Source organism: Carassius auratus, chromosome 20 (assembly GCF_003368295.1).
Source record: "Carassius auratus strain Wakin chromosome 20, ASM336829v1, whole genome shotgun sequence".
NCBI lineage: Eukaryota > Metazoa > Chordata > Actinopteri > Cypriniformes > Cyprinidae > Carassius > Carassius auratus.
The window spans coordinates 5,250,171-5,265,888 of NC_039262.1; the positions used below are offsets into that span (position 1 = coordinate 5,250,171).

The 15,718-nt window shown below is 35.1% G+C and overlaps 1 protein-coding gene across 1 annotated transcript; it reads right to left on the bottom strand.

The window, feature by feature from the left end:
* Window positions 1–1,203: 1,203 nt before the first annotated feature.
* On the bottom strand, window positions 1,204–15,641 carry LOC113120655 (estrogen-related receptor gamma-like). Its single transcript, XM_026290612.1, has 7 exons — window positions 12,498–15,641; window positions 10,010–10,389; window positions 8,994–9,110; window positions 8,377–8,481; window positions 7,725–7,907; window positions 3,014–3,283; window positions 1,204–2,060 (listed from the first exon to the last, which is right to left on the bottom strand). The coding sequence occupies exons 1-7, from the start codon at window positions 12,677–12,679 to the stop codon at window positions 1,816–1,818; spliced, it is 1,482 nt and encodes a 493-aa protein (XP_026146397.1). The 5' UTR covers window positions 12,680–15,641; the 3' UTR covers window positions 1,204–1,815.
* Between the last annotated feature and the right edge of the window lie 77 nt (window positions 15,642–15,718).

Below are 15,718 nucleotides of genomic sequence, written 5' to 3' on the forward strand. Positions count from 1 at the left end.
GAAAAACACAAGTGAAGTCGGCCGTTTAATGCATTATTGTTGAACATTTTCATCATGTTTTACATGTTTTAAAAAAAAGTTATTGCATGTAATCAAACATACTGAGGAAACAACATTGAGTGTCATACAACATCCACAAACCTACACAATCAGAAACGGTGAAAACACACACAGAACGGTAGATAACAGGCAGAACTCCTCACAATGTGAGTATCACACACAGAAGAGATCAGCCTGCTCTCAGACACATTTCTCTGTCTCTCTACTTGTATCTACTGTTTCCTCTGTTACCGTAAACATATTAAATGTATTATCTGAACATAGAAAAGCATGACTATGGAAGCCTGTTTCCGCCACAGGATCAAAACAAATAAGAAAGGTCATTGTATTCCCCCCAGAACTGTGCGAATAAAAGAACTGCAAGATAAAAAAGACGCAGTTCTGTGAATTAAAGTCAGAATTATGTGATATTTATAATAAGTTTATACTTTATTTCTCAGAATCATGAGAAATAAACTCGCATTGTCAAGTTACAGAGTCCAGTTTTGATAAAAGTCACTACTTTTGCAAGTTTCTACTTTGCAGTTCATACCTTTCCATATGCAACTGCGAGTTAATGTCATGCAATTCAAAAAAACAAAAAATGAGAATTGTGAGATAAAATGTAAATCGGTTAATCAAATGTACTGTTAAAAGATTCAGTTAAGTTATTGCTTCAGAAGATACTTTCACATAACAAGCAGAAATTGCTATGGTTTTTCAGAGCAAAAACCTTCCAGTTGGCAATTATGGAATAAATAAAAGCTGCAATAAGCTTTAGTTGTGCAGATCTAAATAAGCATCTGGAGACCAAAAAAAATCCTTCATTGGTATGTTATTTATTATGCTAATCAGGTCACTTTTTTAATAAAGGTGCTTTGGTATACCTGTGATATTTCTACACTTAATTGCTGTTGATCTATACGTTATATTTGTGTCTAGACTGCACCTCTGAGCCCTTTTAACTTCAATTCTGTAGTAGATCTTAACACTTTTTTCTTCATATCTGTGTGAAGGGAGCAATTACTGACTAATATTTGGCAAGGCTGACACTCTCTGCTGTGATAAAACTTATGAAACCTAATCTTATGAAAACTGATTAAAAAAATTAAAATAAAAAAGTCTTGAATAACTTGCATAAATAAAATGCAAACACTGAACACCTTTGAGCTTGAGATTTAGTTTCTCCAATAATTTAACAATATTTATTCACTTCCAGCACTCACTCATAAATGTTTGGGCTCGGTGTGATCTGTTTAAAAATAAAAAAAGTGTTTTATGCTCACCAAGGCTGCATTTATTTGATCAAAAATACAGAAAAATCTGTAATATTATTATAATTTAAAATAACTGTTTTGTGTCTGAATATATGTAAGACTGTAATTTATTCCTGTGATCAACGCTGAATTTTCCACACCACTATTTCAGTGTCACGTGATCCTTGAGAAATCATTCTAATAAGCTGATCTGCTGATTTTGTAGCATGTCTTTACTGACACTTTTGATCAATTTAATGCATCCTTGCTGAATAAAATGACTAATTTCCTAAAAAACAACAACTTTTGAACAGTACTGTATATTTGATACTTCATTTTTTGGTTATCTGTCAACTATACAAAACAAACTGTATTAGTCTGAGAATATGCTGTATTATTGTTAGGTATCATGACAATGACAAGCGCCTGTTGTTTTCCCTGGATTTGTGAATAATCCTTCATCCAATCGTGTGCAGGAGGGGCGTGTCACCTCTGTTTGACGGTCCAATCAGGTAAAGGATCAGATATTTGCCTCCAGAAGTTCCAGGAAGAGTTTGTGCATGGGGACGCGTCCGTCCTGCCTGATGCTGCAGAAGTGCCGCACGGCTTTGGCCGAGGTCTGGCGGAGGAGCGGAAGGGTCATGATCAGTTTCCCCGTCCGTCGAGGGTCTTCCCCATGATGGACACACTCATAATCCAGAAGAGCTTCATGGAGGGAGTCCTGCAGACCCTGAACGGCCTCCACGTCTTCTATATGCATCGAGTCTGAGAGAAGGAATCAAAACATCAGCTCATTGAGGTACCTGGATCCTGAGCCCTACTGACTGTAAATACTGCATGTGTTAATTTTGCTATTAGCCATTTTTGCACTGACATACATTTAAAAGAATAGTTCACCCAATAATGAAAATTTGCTCAACCTCATGCAATCCAAGATGAGGATGAGTTTGTTTCTTTGTGGGAAAAGATTTGTTGAAATGTATCATTACTTCAGTTGCTGATGCTCTGCAGTGAATGGGTGCCGTCAGAATGAGAGTCCAAACAGTTGATAAAAACATCACAATAATCCACACCACTCCAGTCCGTCAGTTAACATCTTCTGAAGTGAAAAGCTGCATGTTTGTAATAAACAAATCCATAATTAAGATGTTTTTAATGTCAAACTTCAATATTAAGCAATATTATGGACAGAGGACTTGTATTTTCACCTTAATTCTGGTTTTGTTTTTTAGGAACATGCAGCTTTTCACTTTAAGTGAAGTGAGTGATGTGACGTGTGGCCAAGTATGGTGAACACACACATTGAACAGTGGGCAGCCATAAGACATTAATACATAAACATAAGAAAGAAATGTCTTATAAGTGCACGTATAAGACATAACGGATGGACTGGAGTGGTGTGGATCACTTGTGGATTATTGTGATGCTTTTATCAGCTGTTTGTACTCTGATTCTGACGGCACCCATTCACTGCAGAGCATCCATTGTTGAACAAATTATGGAATGCTACATTACTCCAAATCTGTTCCCACCAAGAAAAAAACTCATTTACATCTTGGATGGTCTGAAAGTGAGTAGATTTTCAGAAACTTTCAATTTTAAGTGAACTATTCCTTTATTTAATTTATGTGTTTATTTTCAACACCATGCCAGCATCAAGGCTATTTTGAACTATTCATTTAAATAGTCCATGCAGAAATGTTCTGTGCAATCTTTACCTGAGTTTGCGAGAGCGATGGCTTTCAGAGTGACAAACTCTTCTCTCTCCAGCCTCATAGACCTGTACCTGCGCACCAGCTGTAATATGGCCTTGTGGAGCTCCAGCAGACCTGCTGATTTGGCCTGTTCAGCATCCATGATGTAATCCTCTGCAAACACTAGTTTGTCCTCGCAGGGCAGCGAGCGGAAAGCCACACGCAGGATGAGGATCTCCATCCACGCGCTCTGCAGGAGACTCATCTGATCGGACAGACAGAGGCTGGAGAAACCTGCAGAAGTGATGGAGTGACTGAGATAACGGTATCTTTAAAAAAACTAACTAAATCTGTATCTGTATCTTTAAAAAAACTAACTAAATAAACTTATGATCCATGCAATTGGCTAAAGAAATAATAGAAGTATAAATGTTAAAAATAAACAACATGGAAAAATAACTACTACACAAATAAACCAAACACCTATATAAGTAAAGAATCAGATAAATAGTTTGATAAATAACCAAATACCTAAATTTGTAAATAAACAATTAAATAAGTACATGATCAGATAAATGACTAAAAATAAATAGTTAAATAAATAACCTATCACCTAAATATCGAATTTCCCAAACAACTAATAAGATGAACAAACCAATATACATAACCAATCACATAACTATCTAAACAAACAACTAATTTCCTAAACAAACTAATCATGACATAAATAAGTAAATAATCAGATGACTAAACCAACTTATCAGCTAAGTACTTAACTACAAAAGTAATACTAAATATCTCAATAAGTACATCAGATAAATAGCTAAATAAATAACCAATCACATAAATATGAATAAACAAAGAATGTCATTAACAACCAATAGGAAAAACAAACTAAATAAATAACCAATCACATAAATATCTAAACAAACTCAGATATACTCAGATAAACTTAGATATTGGCAGGAATGAGTAATTAAAACCATTTTAAGATTATTTTAGTCAAAATGGCTGAAAAAGCATAAATACAACCACTAGTAATATGATTTCTTGGCTCATCACTTTTGACCAAAAGGTGTTGCTGTTACCAGATTGATGTGGCATGATCAGTTTGAGGTGACAATGGCACATATATAGTTTGATGTAAACATGTCAAAGCTTTGCAGAGATACAGCCCTCAGATGCAGTTTGGTATCTTTTATGCTAAACGATGTGCTAAACGGAACTTTTTGCTTACTGAGCTTCGTAAAGATATGTCCATGCGTTCGTAAATTATAGCATTTTATGACAAAATGTATGATGCCCAAAATATCATTCACCCAAGATATCATTCAACTTTGCATGATGAATCGAATGTAAAGAGACCAGTTTTGTCATTTTTGGCCAAACTATTCAGAAGTTAGAAGCAAAAACATGCATTTTTCATATCTCCTGACCACTAGGTGAGACAGTGCTGAAACGCTGCAGGTAGTGTCAGGTCATTCTTGTTATAACACACACCAAGTTTGGTCTCAATATGTCTAATCGTTGCAGACATATAGCCTTTTTTTTACGTGGTTTCTGTGGAATTCTTTCGCATGTTAATTAAGAATGGTTTGACAAATCAAATTGAATTCCATAACTTCTTGCTAGCATGGTCTGAAGATAATCTGGTTAAATTTTCATGACAATCGGTGCACCAACCTAGAACGAGTTCAAAAAACCTAGAAAAAGTAGGTTGACAAACTGCGCAGATCCACGCTGATAATGAATGTGGATTTGCGCAGCTAGTCAGTTAACAACGGCTCTGTGTAGTAAACACTGCTCTATTGGAAATCACGCACCAGATGGAATTTACCGTTGATTAGAGAACGGCTTTAATGACAAGATGCGCATTAATTATTGACCAATATTTATTGTGCACCCCTAACGTTAACATATACAATAGGTGGAATTAAGCAGCTAAACAACAAAGATAAACAAACTAAATAAACAACTAATGGCATAATTATCTAAATAAAAAACGTATTCTGTAAACAACAAATCAACACCTAAATAATCAGCTAAATACAACCATTTACATAATAATCGAAATCAACAATAAATAACAACTAAAGTACATTTTCACGCAAGTAAAGAGCTAATTAACAATGATCCACTAAATGAGAATAGGAAATGCCTACGTAAGTAAATAATCTGCTAAACAGTTCAATAAATAAACAAATACCTATGTAAATAAACAACTAAATTAGTTGAATAACTAAACAAGTAATCCTTTAACTAACTAAACTACTAATCATCTAAATTAATTATCAGCTAACTGTCAAGTATCTAAACAAAGGACTGATTTCCAAATCATCTAATCTGATTATAATCACATAATAACCAAAATCACTAAAACAACTTGTCAGTGTAGTAACTAAATTAGTAAAAAACCTAATAATTTAAATACTATCCAGCTAAGTAAATACTAAATTAACTACTAAACTATATAAAAAAAAAATCAACCAAATATCTAAAATAAAGACAACTAATAATTGTAACAGCTGCCTCTGAGATGTTGAAGCAGTTGAATGAAAATGACCTTTAAATGTGACAGATAAAACCCACCTAATGGGCTCTGACCTCTGTTAGGACGGAAAGCTTCTCTGTGTGTGTGACAGGGGTTTTTGTGGTTCAGTGACGGACGAATCTCTCTCATTCACGTTCTCTCACACTTAATTAAAAAGCCAGTGATTAGTTTGGTGTGGCGAGGGTGGAGAGCAGCTTTGATTTGATTTATCACTGATGTTTATCAGCAGTCGTAAGGACTCGTATCTCTCGCTGGCTCTCCTCCTGAGTGACGTTCATCAGCTGATTGGATCTCTGCGCTGATCGATCGCGGGCTGAATGAAGCAGCTCCGCTGTTCACGCTGAGCTCCGGAGACACAGCCGTATCGACGTCTGTGGAACGTGTTAACGGAATCAAAAGGCCCTCGTGACACTCAAACAACACAAATAAAACAACCTCAGAGTCATTTGAATCAGCAATGTCCTCTTCTATTGTACGTCCTGCTTCAGACATACAATAGACAATGCTGCTGTCACACACTGTTGACATGAACACACACAACTGCACACACGTTGGTATACATTTTGTGGGGACTTTTTAAAACCATAATTCTTTTTATACTGTACAAAGTGTGTTTTCTAACCCTAACCCTAAACACAAGCCTCTCTAAAAACTTTATGCATTTTTATCTTTTTTTCAAAAACACTATTTAGTATGATTTAAAGGTCAATAATTTCAAGTTTTACTATCATTGTAGGGACATATGGTCCTCACAACGTAGGGTTTTTATCTGGATGACACACACTCACACACACTCACTCACTCACTCACTCACTCACTCACTCACACACACACACACACACACACACACACACACACACACACACACACACACACACACACACACACACACACACACACACACACACACCCACACCCACACCCACACACACACACACACACACAAACACACAAGCATTAATTATATTCTGGGTACAAAACAGTTTTCAGAAGTGAACTAAACCCAAAAAATAAAGGTTTTAATTTTTTTCAATCAAGTGTTGTTTAGTTGAGCTTAATCTAAAATAGAAATATAAGTAGTAAAAATATATAAATATATTACATTAAATATATATAAATATTATTTTAATATGTAATAATATATAATATAAAATGTGTATGTGTGTGTATAATATATATATATATATATATATATATATATATATATATATATATATATATATATATATATATATATATATATATATAGCACACACACATATATGTCTACTCTCTGATTGGAAGCTACTTTTTAATAGTAAATATAACTTTTGTTTTAAAATATATACCTGAGAATATGTTCCTAGTTTTGTTAACTGAATTTTTTACATTTTGTGTAAAAGAGTTGAATGGTCCTTAGACCAAATATTTTCTAAAATGAAAAGTTTTTTATTACTATAATGTGTGTACATTTTTGTTGTACAGTTTATTCCCCGATCAATATGATCAACCTTTTATAAACAAGAAGTCTGATGTATGTCCTGGTGCAGCTAAATAATTAAATGCAAGTGAAATATTCACTTACATTCTCTCAAATGCGACAATTTGTGTTTATTTATCAAATACTGTAATCCAGTACACAATATACTACGGCATATAACCAGTCACATGTTATGGAGAATCACACACACCTGGTTTTGTGGTTTGTTTTGTAAGCATTACTACAGAGGTCAGTATCAACACAAAAACAGGTGCTGGCCAGTTCTGAGTGTGTGTGTGAGTGTGTGTGTGTGTGTATACTGAGATACATTTGTAAAAATTAGCTAAATCTGTCAAAACCTATGAGGACGAGGACTGAGGACATCCTTTAAAAATTACTAATAAATAAAGCAGAAATTAGAGTATGTAGTAAATACATTAGATTTAATTGATTGAAAGAATCAATGAAACTCCTCATCGAGACACTTGTGTGTGTTTAGAGCTGCTAAAAGAACCAATGTCTTATGTACAGGAAGACATTTCATAATCACATTCCTCTAAAACATCTAATGCATCTGACAATCCAGTGTCACAGATTCTGTGTCTGTGTTGTTAGATTACACAGAAACGCATCCGAACGAACAGCACTTTATCTCTGTGTATCCAAAACAAATAGCAGATAATATGTGTGTGTGTGTAATTAAAGTCTCTTTGGTCTGGTAGTACCTGGTATGTGTTTGGCCCAGCTGATGTTGAGCACCAGCTCTCTGTCGGCGAGGTCACACAAGGTCGTTAGGGCTTTGATGTCACTGTCAGGGAGGGCGGGGTCAGGCATGGCACACAGCTTCTCTGGCTCCGCCCCCAACAGCAGGGTCACCACCTTATTCTCCCCCTGAGTGCTGCAGGACGCTAACAGAAAGAAACACAGAGTATTAATAACACATATAGGGCGACCATACATCCCTTTTCCCAGACATGTCCTGGATGGATTTCTAAATTGCCTAAAATGTTCATGTTCTGACATGTTTGCTATAGTCCTCATACATTATACACACAAATTTGCATTACTTTGCTTGTTCTCTGTAGATCTTGCCTTCTCAAATGCCACGATTGGTTGATTATGTACAATGCCTGCATGCTATTGGTCAAACTAATTTTCATTCACTACCTTCAGCAAGTATTAATAGAGTGCATTAAAGGAATAGTTAACCTATTAAAAATATTTACATGTATTTATATAACACATAACTTTTTTTCTTAAATATATACATGCATGTGAGTGCATGAAAAAAGGAAAGCATAGCCAAAACCGGGACATGTTCTGGCCACCTATAGTAAGACGCAGATATGTTCGGCTGAGGTGCAGTGTGATTCTTACGTTGTTTTCTGTGAGGTTGCTGTACACTGAAGAAGACGCTGGAGTCAGAGTCGATTCTCCTCTTATATTTCTGCCGTCCTCCTCGCAGCCGGTCCAAACGCACACCTGAGTCACACACACATATAGTTTCTAGGATGAGAAAAACAACTTGCTCATTATGTCCAAAAAAAAAAAGAGAGAGAGCTTGACTGAAATGCACAGCTGCATGAAACAGGACATTTTATACATTTTTGGCAGCGCCTTTAAAAAAAGCAGGTGCACTGAAATAAAATCAGGCCAGCAATAATGTGACTCCACACCTGCACTAATATAACACTCTTTGCCTATTTGCTGACTGCGAATAATTATTATTTTTGACGGTTGTGTTTGTGAAAGCACTTGAGCACAGCTCATGATATATGTGTGCTTAATCTCAGACACTTTCAGAGCAAAACAAGTCAAGAGAACCTGCATAGAGTGTTATACATGTTATGTATTGCACTGCATGTAGGGAATCTCACCAAACTTGTCAAGAACATGGCAAAAAAAAATGTGAACGTTCTAAAAATAATTCAGTAAATCAGGCTTAATTTTCTTGTGAGATTCATTAACACACACACACACATGCACGCTCTCACCTTCTCGCAGCATCCCCACAGACAGACACTTAGTGAAGCGGCAGGCCTGACAGGACTTCCTCCTTCTTTTAGTGATCTCACAGTCTCTGCTGACTGAGCAACTGTACTCGATGTTTCCTGACAGACACAATCAGACCATCATCATAATCCAAATATTCATCTAGCCAAAACTGTGTAGCAAATGCACACGGACACACTTTCCCCTGTGCAACTAACTAGACAAACTGCATTTATTTAATGACAAAATACAGTAAAATCACAATATATTTCAAAATGTAGTTTATTCCTGAAATGCGCAGCTGTATTTCCAGCATCATTCCTCCAGTCGTTAGAGTCACATGATCTTCAGAAATCATTCTAATATGCTGCTTTACTGCTCAAGAAACATTTCTGATTATTCAATGCTGAAAATAGTTGATGCTTCATACTTTTTGTGGAAACCGTGATGCACTTTTCATTTATTTAAAACAGAAAAATTTATTTGAGAAACTGAATGACCCTAAACATATAAACACATGAACCACCTCCTATATTTGTCTAAATGTGTAGTATATAAACAAAGCAGCACATCACACTGGATACTGAGCAATGTGTTCACATCTTCAAGATGAACATGAACCAAAAGAAAGTTTCACTTCCTATGCAATAAACATAATTAATACAGACCAGGGTTATCATCTTTCACTAAAACTAAAACCTTAAAAAAAACATGTTCATTACATGAAATGAATCATTTATTTAAAATGAAACAAAATAACTCAAACTAACTTTATATGTCATTTTATTTCAGCGTGATCCCAAGTTAGCATTGTTTTAGTTTAGTTTTAGTTGAGGTACTAAAATAAAAACACCAAAATGGCACTAATAAAAATGACAAAAACACACAGGAGCCTACATTTTCTAAAACTTTAACCAAAAATAAAAAATGTATTAACCAAATCAATAACAGTATATCAATGCTACTCAATAACACTGAAGGATGGACACACAAACACACAACTGATTAGTGTCCTGACCTTGAATAGTGCGTTTGAAGAATGCTTTGCAGGCCTCGCAGGAAGCCACTCCATAGTGAAAACCAGACGCAACGTCTCCACACACCAGACACAGGCGTTTGGGGCCCGAGCTCAGCCCGTATCCTCTCTTCTCCTGTGTTTCCTCCAGCTGCCTGCAGGGGGCGCCGGGGGGCCTAAGATCCGCCTCCGCCGCAGGGAATGAAGCGGGAGAGTCCAGACCTGTTGGCTTGCCTTTAGCTACTGAACTGTAGCTGCTCCCGGTGTCCGACGACGCTCCGGGACTGTGCTGCGTCAGACTGTCCGACAGGGAGGAAGGGCTCGATGGCTCCGTCTTGATGTAGGCAGGACAGTGTCCATCGATCGACATCATGTCCAGAAAGCTTTAGAAATTAAGAGAATAATGAGAGTTGAGAAAGGAGACAAATGCAAGTCAGCTTTATCTTTACAATACATTTGATTATTATCAACCACACTGTAAAAGAAAGAGGTAAAATGCTGCAGTAAAAACATGTTAACTCTAAGCAAACTAAATTAAAAAATACTTTAATTCAAATCTCTAGCCATATAAATAGTATAAAGAAATATATAATTTTACTGCGCAATATAATTTATACTCAAACTCCATGTGAAAGCAAATACATATATTTCATAGTGAATTATTGTCATTTTATTTCCGATTTTACAGCAAATTATCATTTTTTTTTTTACAAATTATTTTTCCGTAGTTTGCTCCAAAAAATTGAGATATTAAAAATTTTAAAGACTATTTTTTTTTTTTTTTTTTTACTTTTTATCAAATAATTAAAAAACTGGATTGGCTTTTTTAAGCAGCACAGCTGTTTTCAACACTGATCATCTGAAATGTTTCTTGAGCAGCAAATCAGCATATTTTTAGAAACACGATTTCTGAAGGATCATGTGACACTGAAGAGTAACGATGCTGAAAATTCAGCTTAGCATCACAGGGATAAACTATGTTTTAAATTATATTAGTAGACACAGATATTTTAAATTGTAATAATATGCAGCATTGGAAAGCTTAAAAAATGTACCAACCCCAAACTCTTGTTTGTTTAATGTTTAAACATTAAAATTAATAGCTGTAAAAGGCTCACGTGTATCACCCTGATGGTGTTTTGTCCTTGTGCAGGTCACGCTGTGCATGTTCTATAAGTTGTTTATGTTTATAATGTTTGTATTTTTATTAGCCATGGTTCACGAAAAGACAATTTAGATGAACCCACAAACCACTTGGACTGAATTTCCTAGGATTTGTTTCACATGCAGTGCATGAATCCCTGAAATGAGCTCCAACAGCAAATTAGTGTTTTTTCTTTTTATCAGCATAACTAAATTTCCCACTATGTCAGAAGTAATGTTTACAGCACACACAGCACCTGAACACACCTGTTTTATCACTCCATCACACACAGGCCAGTAACGTGATCCTAAAGCCCATCAGGTGTTTTTTTTTTTACCTGTGACTCCATCACACATCTCAAATCCTATTGCTGTAAGACGGTTGGTGAACGCTGCCAGAACGTGTGCTTATTAAAGCGCTCTGTCTCCATTCTTACGTAAATATACAGTAGGATTATAGTCGTGGTTTTTCCATAATTTCTCAACTCTTTCAAAGTGTGGCATAGATCAGTACAGTAATCATTTACTCCATTCAAAATGAAGATTGATCGATAGCTGATGGTACAATACATGCTCTTCTAATCAACATATTGATTTATGGGTCCTTTAAAGCATGATGGTTTCTAAAAAAAAAAAAAAATTCAGGATCATCATCTGGTGCTTTAAAGAACCCCAAAAACAACAGGTTAAAGAATAAAACGTCTTTCAGGAACATGTTCTCTTGTATAGTTTTAGTTTTAATTGGAATTTTTCATGAACTTCGTGATCTTAGTCGGATGATGGAAAGGTTTGCAAGTGGAATGTGCATCTAAAATATTTATTATTAATATATTAACAAGTTGCTCATTGATGGAACAACATGTTTAATCCATCTACTATTTTATCTGCTATATAGATAAAATAGACTACTATATAGTCAAATTATAAGATAAATCTTGAACTGAATATCTATCTAGGGATTTACATTTCTTCTTAAAATGTGTCTTTTATGACTATGTACATCTTTCATGATCACATGTGGTTTCACTCTCTATCATATTCCAACATGCATATCGTTATAAATCAATAGGATAAATCAAATACATGTCATGTATATAAGTTACTCATGTAATTTACATGTCCCCTAAATAAAATGTATAGTTTGCACTGGAATAATTGCTAGTACATAATATCAATGAATATGAGATCTTCTTTTAAGGGAAAACTTAAGGTCGAATTACAATATTTGATATATAGATAGCTAAGTTCCAGCAAAGCAAAAGGAATACAACACGATAGTACATATAAAAGCGTAATTCATGCCCAAATGAAGTTTTATAAACTCAATAATAAAAAAAAAGTTACTTACTTGTTCTGTTCAGAAGGAAAGAAAAAAGATTCCGGGTGAAAAAACTGAACTAGATCCATTAGACAGCTAATAATGAAAACATAACCTGAGAAAAATACTAAATGTCGCTCTTCTTTTCGTCTGTAATGTGTTAGTGTAATAACGCTCGTCTGTTTCTCCTCACTGCGTTTCTGCGACTGCATCGAGTGCAAACGCTAAAAACACCGCGGTGCTGCTTATGAATATTGAATGCCCGTCTAGCTTTGTTCCCGCCTCAACACCAACGTCAGCAGATAATCGACCAATCGGAGCGCGTTCTACTGAATATTCATAAACCTTGCTCAGGTGAGATGGAGCTTCAGTTTTGAGAGTGAAATGAAAGAAAAACGCGAAAACAAACGATATTTATCATTTAGCCTACACGTGATATTTTAAAGGCAGTACTGAAATTTTAGTGTAGACTATTTTAGTGGTTTATAACCAGCTTCCAAACCCGTTATATATGCTTAGAAACATCTGATGCATATGTACAGGCTGCTGTGTTATAGTGTAGCCTATTTAAGGGCACTTACAGTAAACCATGGTAAGGGATGCGACTTAAAAGTATCAAAAACTATACAGATCTTAAGGCTACATAAAGATTTCCATTATAAACATTATTGCAATTCTTGTCTTCAAAATTGCGTTTAAAACAAGACATCATCTCCTACAATTAGCCTAAAGCTCAGTAAACTTTTAAGAAACAATAAGGTTTATGCGAGATCAAGTGTAACTTTGTGTTTGAAATGAGAAAGCCTCTATTATGCAGGAGGTAAACAGACAGTGTTTTCAGTGGTATTATCTGGAAAAGCCTCTGTCCACTCATGTGACGAGATCAAACATACACTGAGCCGAAAAACAAAAGAAGATCTCAACGCTTTCTATGTCTATAAGTCTGATATTTGCTCGATTCTGCAACTCTCTCACCATCATCATTGTCATTGCAGACCACACAACAGGAAACGCTCCTCATTAAACATCCTCCTCATCCCTCCAGATCACAGCTAAATCCAGATCAGACAGACAGGTCTGACCACTGCATCACAGATCTCAGTTCATAACATCACAAAGAGCAAATATCTCCATGGCATTCATGATGCTGTCTTTTAAAACCTTTTATAACCCATATAGAAGCAGTCCTGGAAGCTGCATGAGAGCACAGCTGCTTATTTAAGCACCTTTTGTTGAAATGAATGTTTGTTTCCTAATGAGAACAGATTTGGATACATTTATCATTGCTTAACAATGGATCTGAATGGGTGCCGTCAGAATGAGAGTCCAAACAGCTAATAAAAACATCACAATAAGTAATCCACACCACTCCAGTCCATCAGTTAACATCCTGTGAACCAAAAAGCTTAATTTCTGTAGTGTAAAGAAAGCTTTACTTTCATATAAATAGCATAAAATGTGTAGATTCTTAATGAAATACAATTCTGCTACTAATTGCAATGATGTTTAGTCTAATTATATAATGCTTTTTACTATAGATTGTGTCAAAGCAGCTTTACTGTATGGGGGCACTAACCACAATAAACACTCAATCTAATTTAAGGCAGTTCATCATTGCACTCAGCCCTCTTTCAAAAATGAAATGTCACTAACCTGGCAAATCCTATAATTAGGTTTTCATCACAAGCATTGAATGCATCAACCCTGGTTCAAGAGAACTGACAGATATCATCTATATGGCTTTACTCACCTAAGATGTATCAAATCAGCCTACACTGTAAGAAATCTAAGTATTTTCCAGGTTTGTGCACTTTACTGTACTTTACGCTCACATTTCTATGCTCTCATCCTGTTATCATGAAATTGTGTGGATATGTGTGAGTATCAGTGGCGGTTGTTACCTGTGTGCTGAGCGTTACGTAACCCGGGTCTCAAAGTGATGAGCTGAGCAGGATTACATGCTGGATTTCCTCTGACTGAGACGATTCTCATCTCGTTTGTCTCACGCACAGAGACAGATGATGACACAGCTTTTTTAACTCTCACGTGGAGTTTTTTTTTTTTTTTTTTTTACATGAAACCGCTAATGTTACCACATTGGACTAAAACTTATCTTGTTACGCTAAGACAAGTTCTTGCATTGGACTTGCTTACAACTTTGCTTTATCTATCTATCTATCTATCTATAATAATAAGCAGGTACCTTTAAACAGATTATTGGTTTTTACTTAGTTCTATTAAAGGGTTAAAATTACAAAACATTTTGATAGTCTGTTGAACTGACAGCTAAGTAATTGTTGAGAAATATCTGATGCATCTGAAATATATCTTAAATATTCATATTTTGAGCATGGTCTTACAAAAAAAAAAAAAAAGAAGAAGAAAAAAAGAACTGTATTCTATTTTAGAACTAATCAGGATTCCGTTATTCACACTGACTCTGGATACTTTGAATAAATCTCCTACATATCAGCTGCTAAGCAGAACAGAAAGCCATCGAGTGGTATAATTTTCAGCTAGATTGCGGAGTAATAATTCCTCTCCAGATCAGCTGTACTGATGAGAGTATCGATCTGTCCACAACAAACACACACAGAATATGAAATAATTACCATAAAACACATCCCTGAAGACAATCAGCATGATAATAGAGTATTCTCCTAATCAAGTTGTTCATCTACTCCAACCTCATGGTCTCGTAAACCCACAGGACTGATCTTCTTGCATTAGAACAACAAAAGAGATGTTTGACAGATTTTTCAAGCTGCGCTTTCTATTAAAATAGATTCAAGATTTTTGGAGGGAGTGAAGACTTTTACAAAACAATTTTCATAATAATATGATTTCATAATTAACTTAAAAAAAAAAAAATCCCTCACATCCTGAGACTAATTTCACTATTTATTTATTTTTGCTGTCTTGAAAGTGTTTTTATGACATTTTTTTAAATGACTATGAACCAACATTGTTTTAGTGCCAGATAATATTAGTATTTTAGTTTTTACTAATATTTTGCAATAATGCTATACATTTGAATGATTTTAAATTGTACTTTAACATATAAAAATTGCGAGTTGTCACCTTTAATTACATTTTGTTAATTTGTTTGTATTGTGATTTTGTATTTTTATTAGTCTTTATAGTTTTTATTTTTTTCTCATTTTTAATTTTAGTACATCTACTAAAATAAAATAAAAATTAATGATGTTGCAATGTCAGTTGAAATAATAATAAAAAATACATTCAACTTA

What these genes read in the sequence shown, in the direction of transcription:
- LOC113120655 (XM_026290612.1), bottom strand. Translation starts at nt 12,679, where the DNA reads ATGCAGTCGCAGAAACGCAGTGAGGAGAAACAGACGAGCGTTATTACA. An exon ending in TGTGGGGATGCTGCGAGAAG is followed by an intron (nt 8,482 to 8,993) that starts GTGAGAGCGTGC and finishes TGTGTGACTCAG; the next exon opens with GTGTGCGTTTGGACCGGCTG. An exon ending in CTGGGCCAAACACATACCAG is followed by an intron (nt 3,284 to 7,724) that starts GTACTACCAGAC and finishes TCACTTCTGCAG; the next exon opens with GTTTCTCCAGCCTCTGTCTG.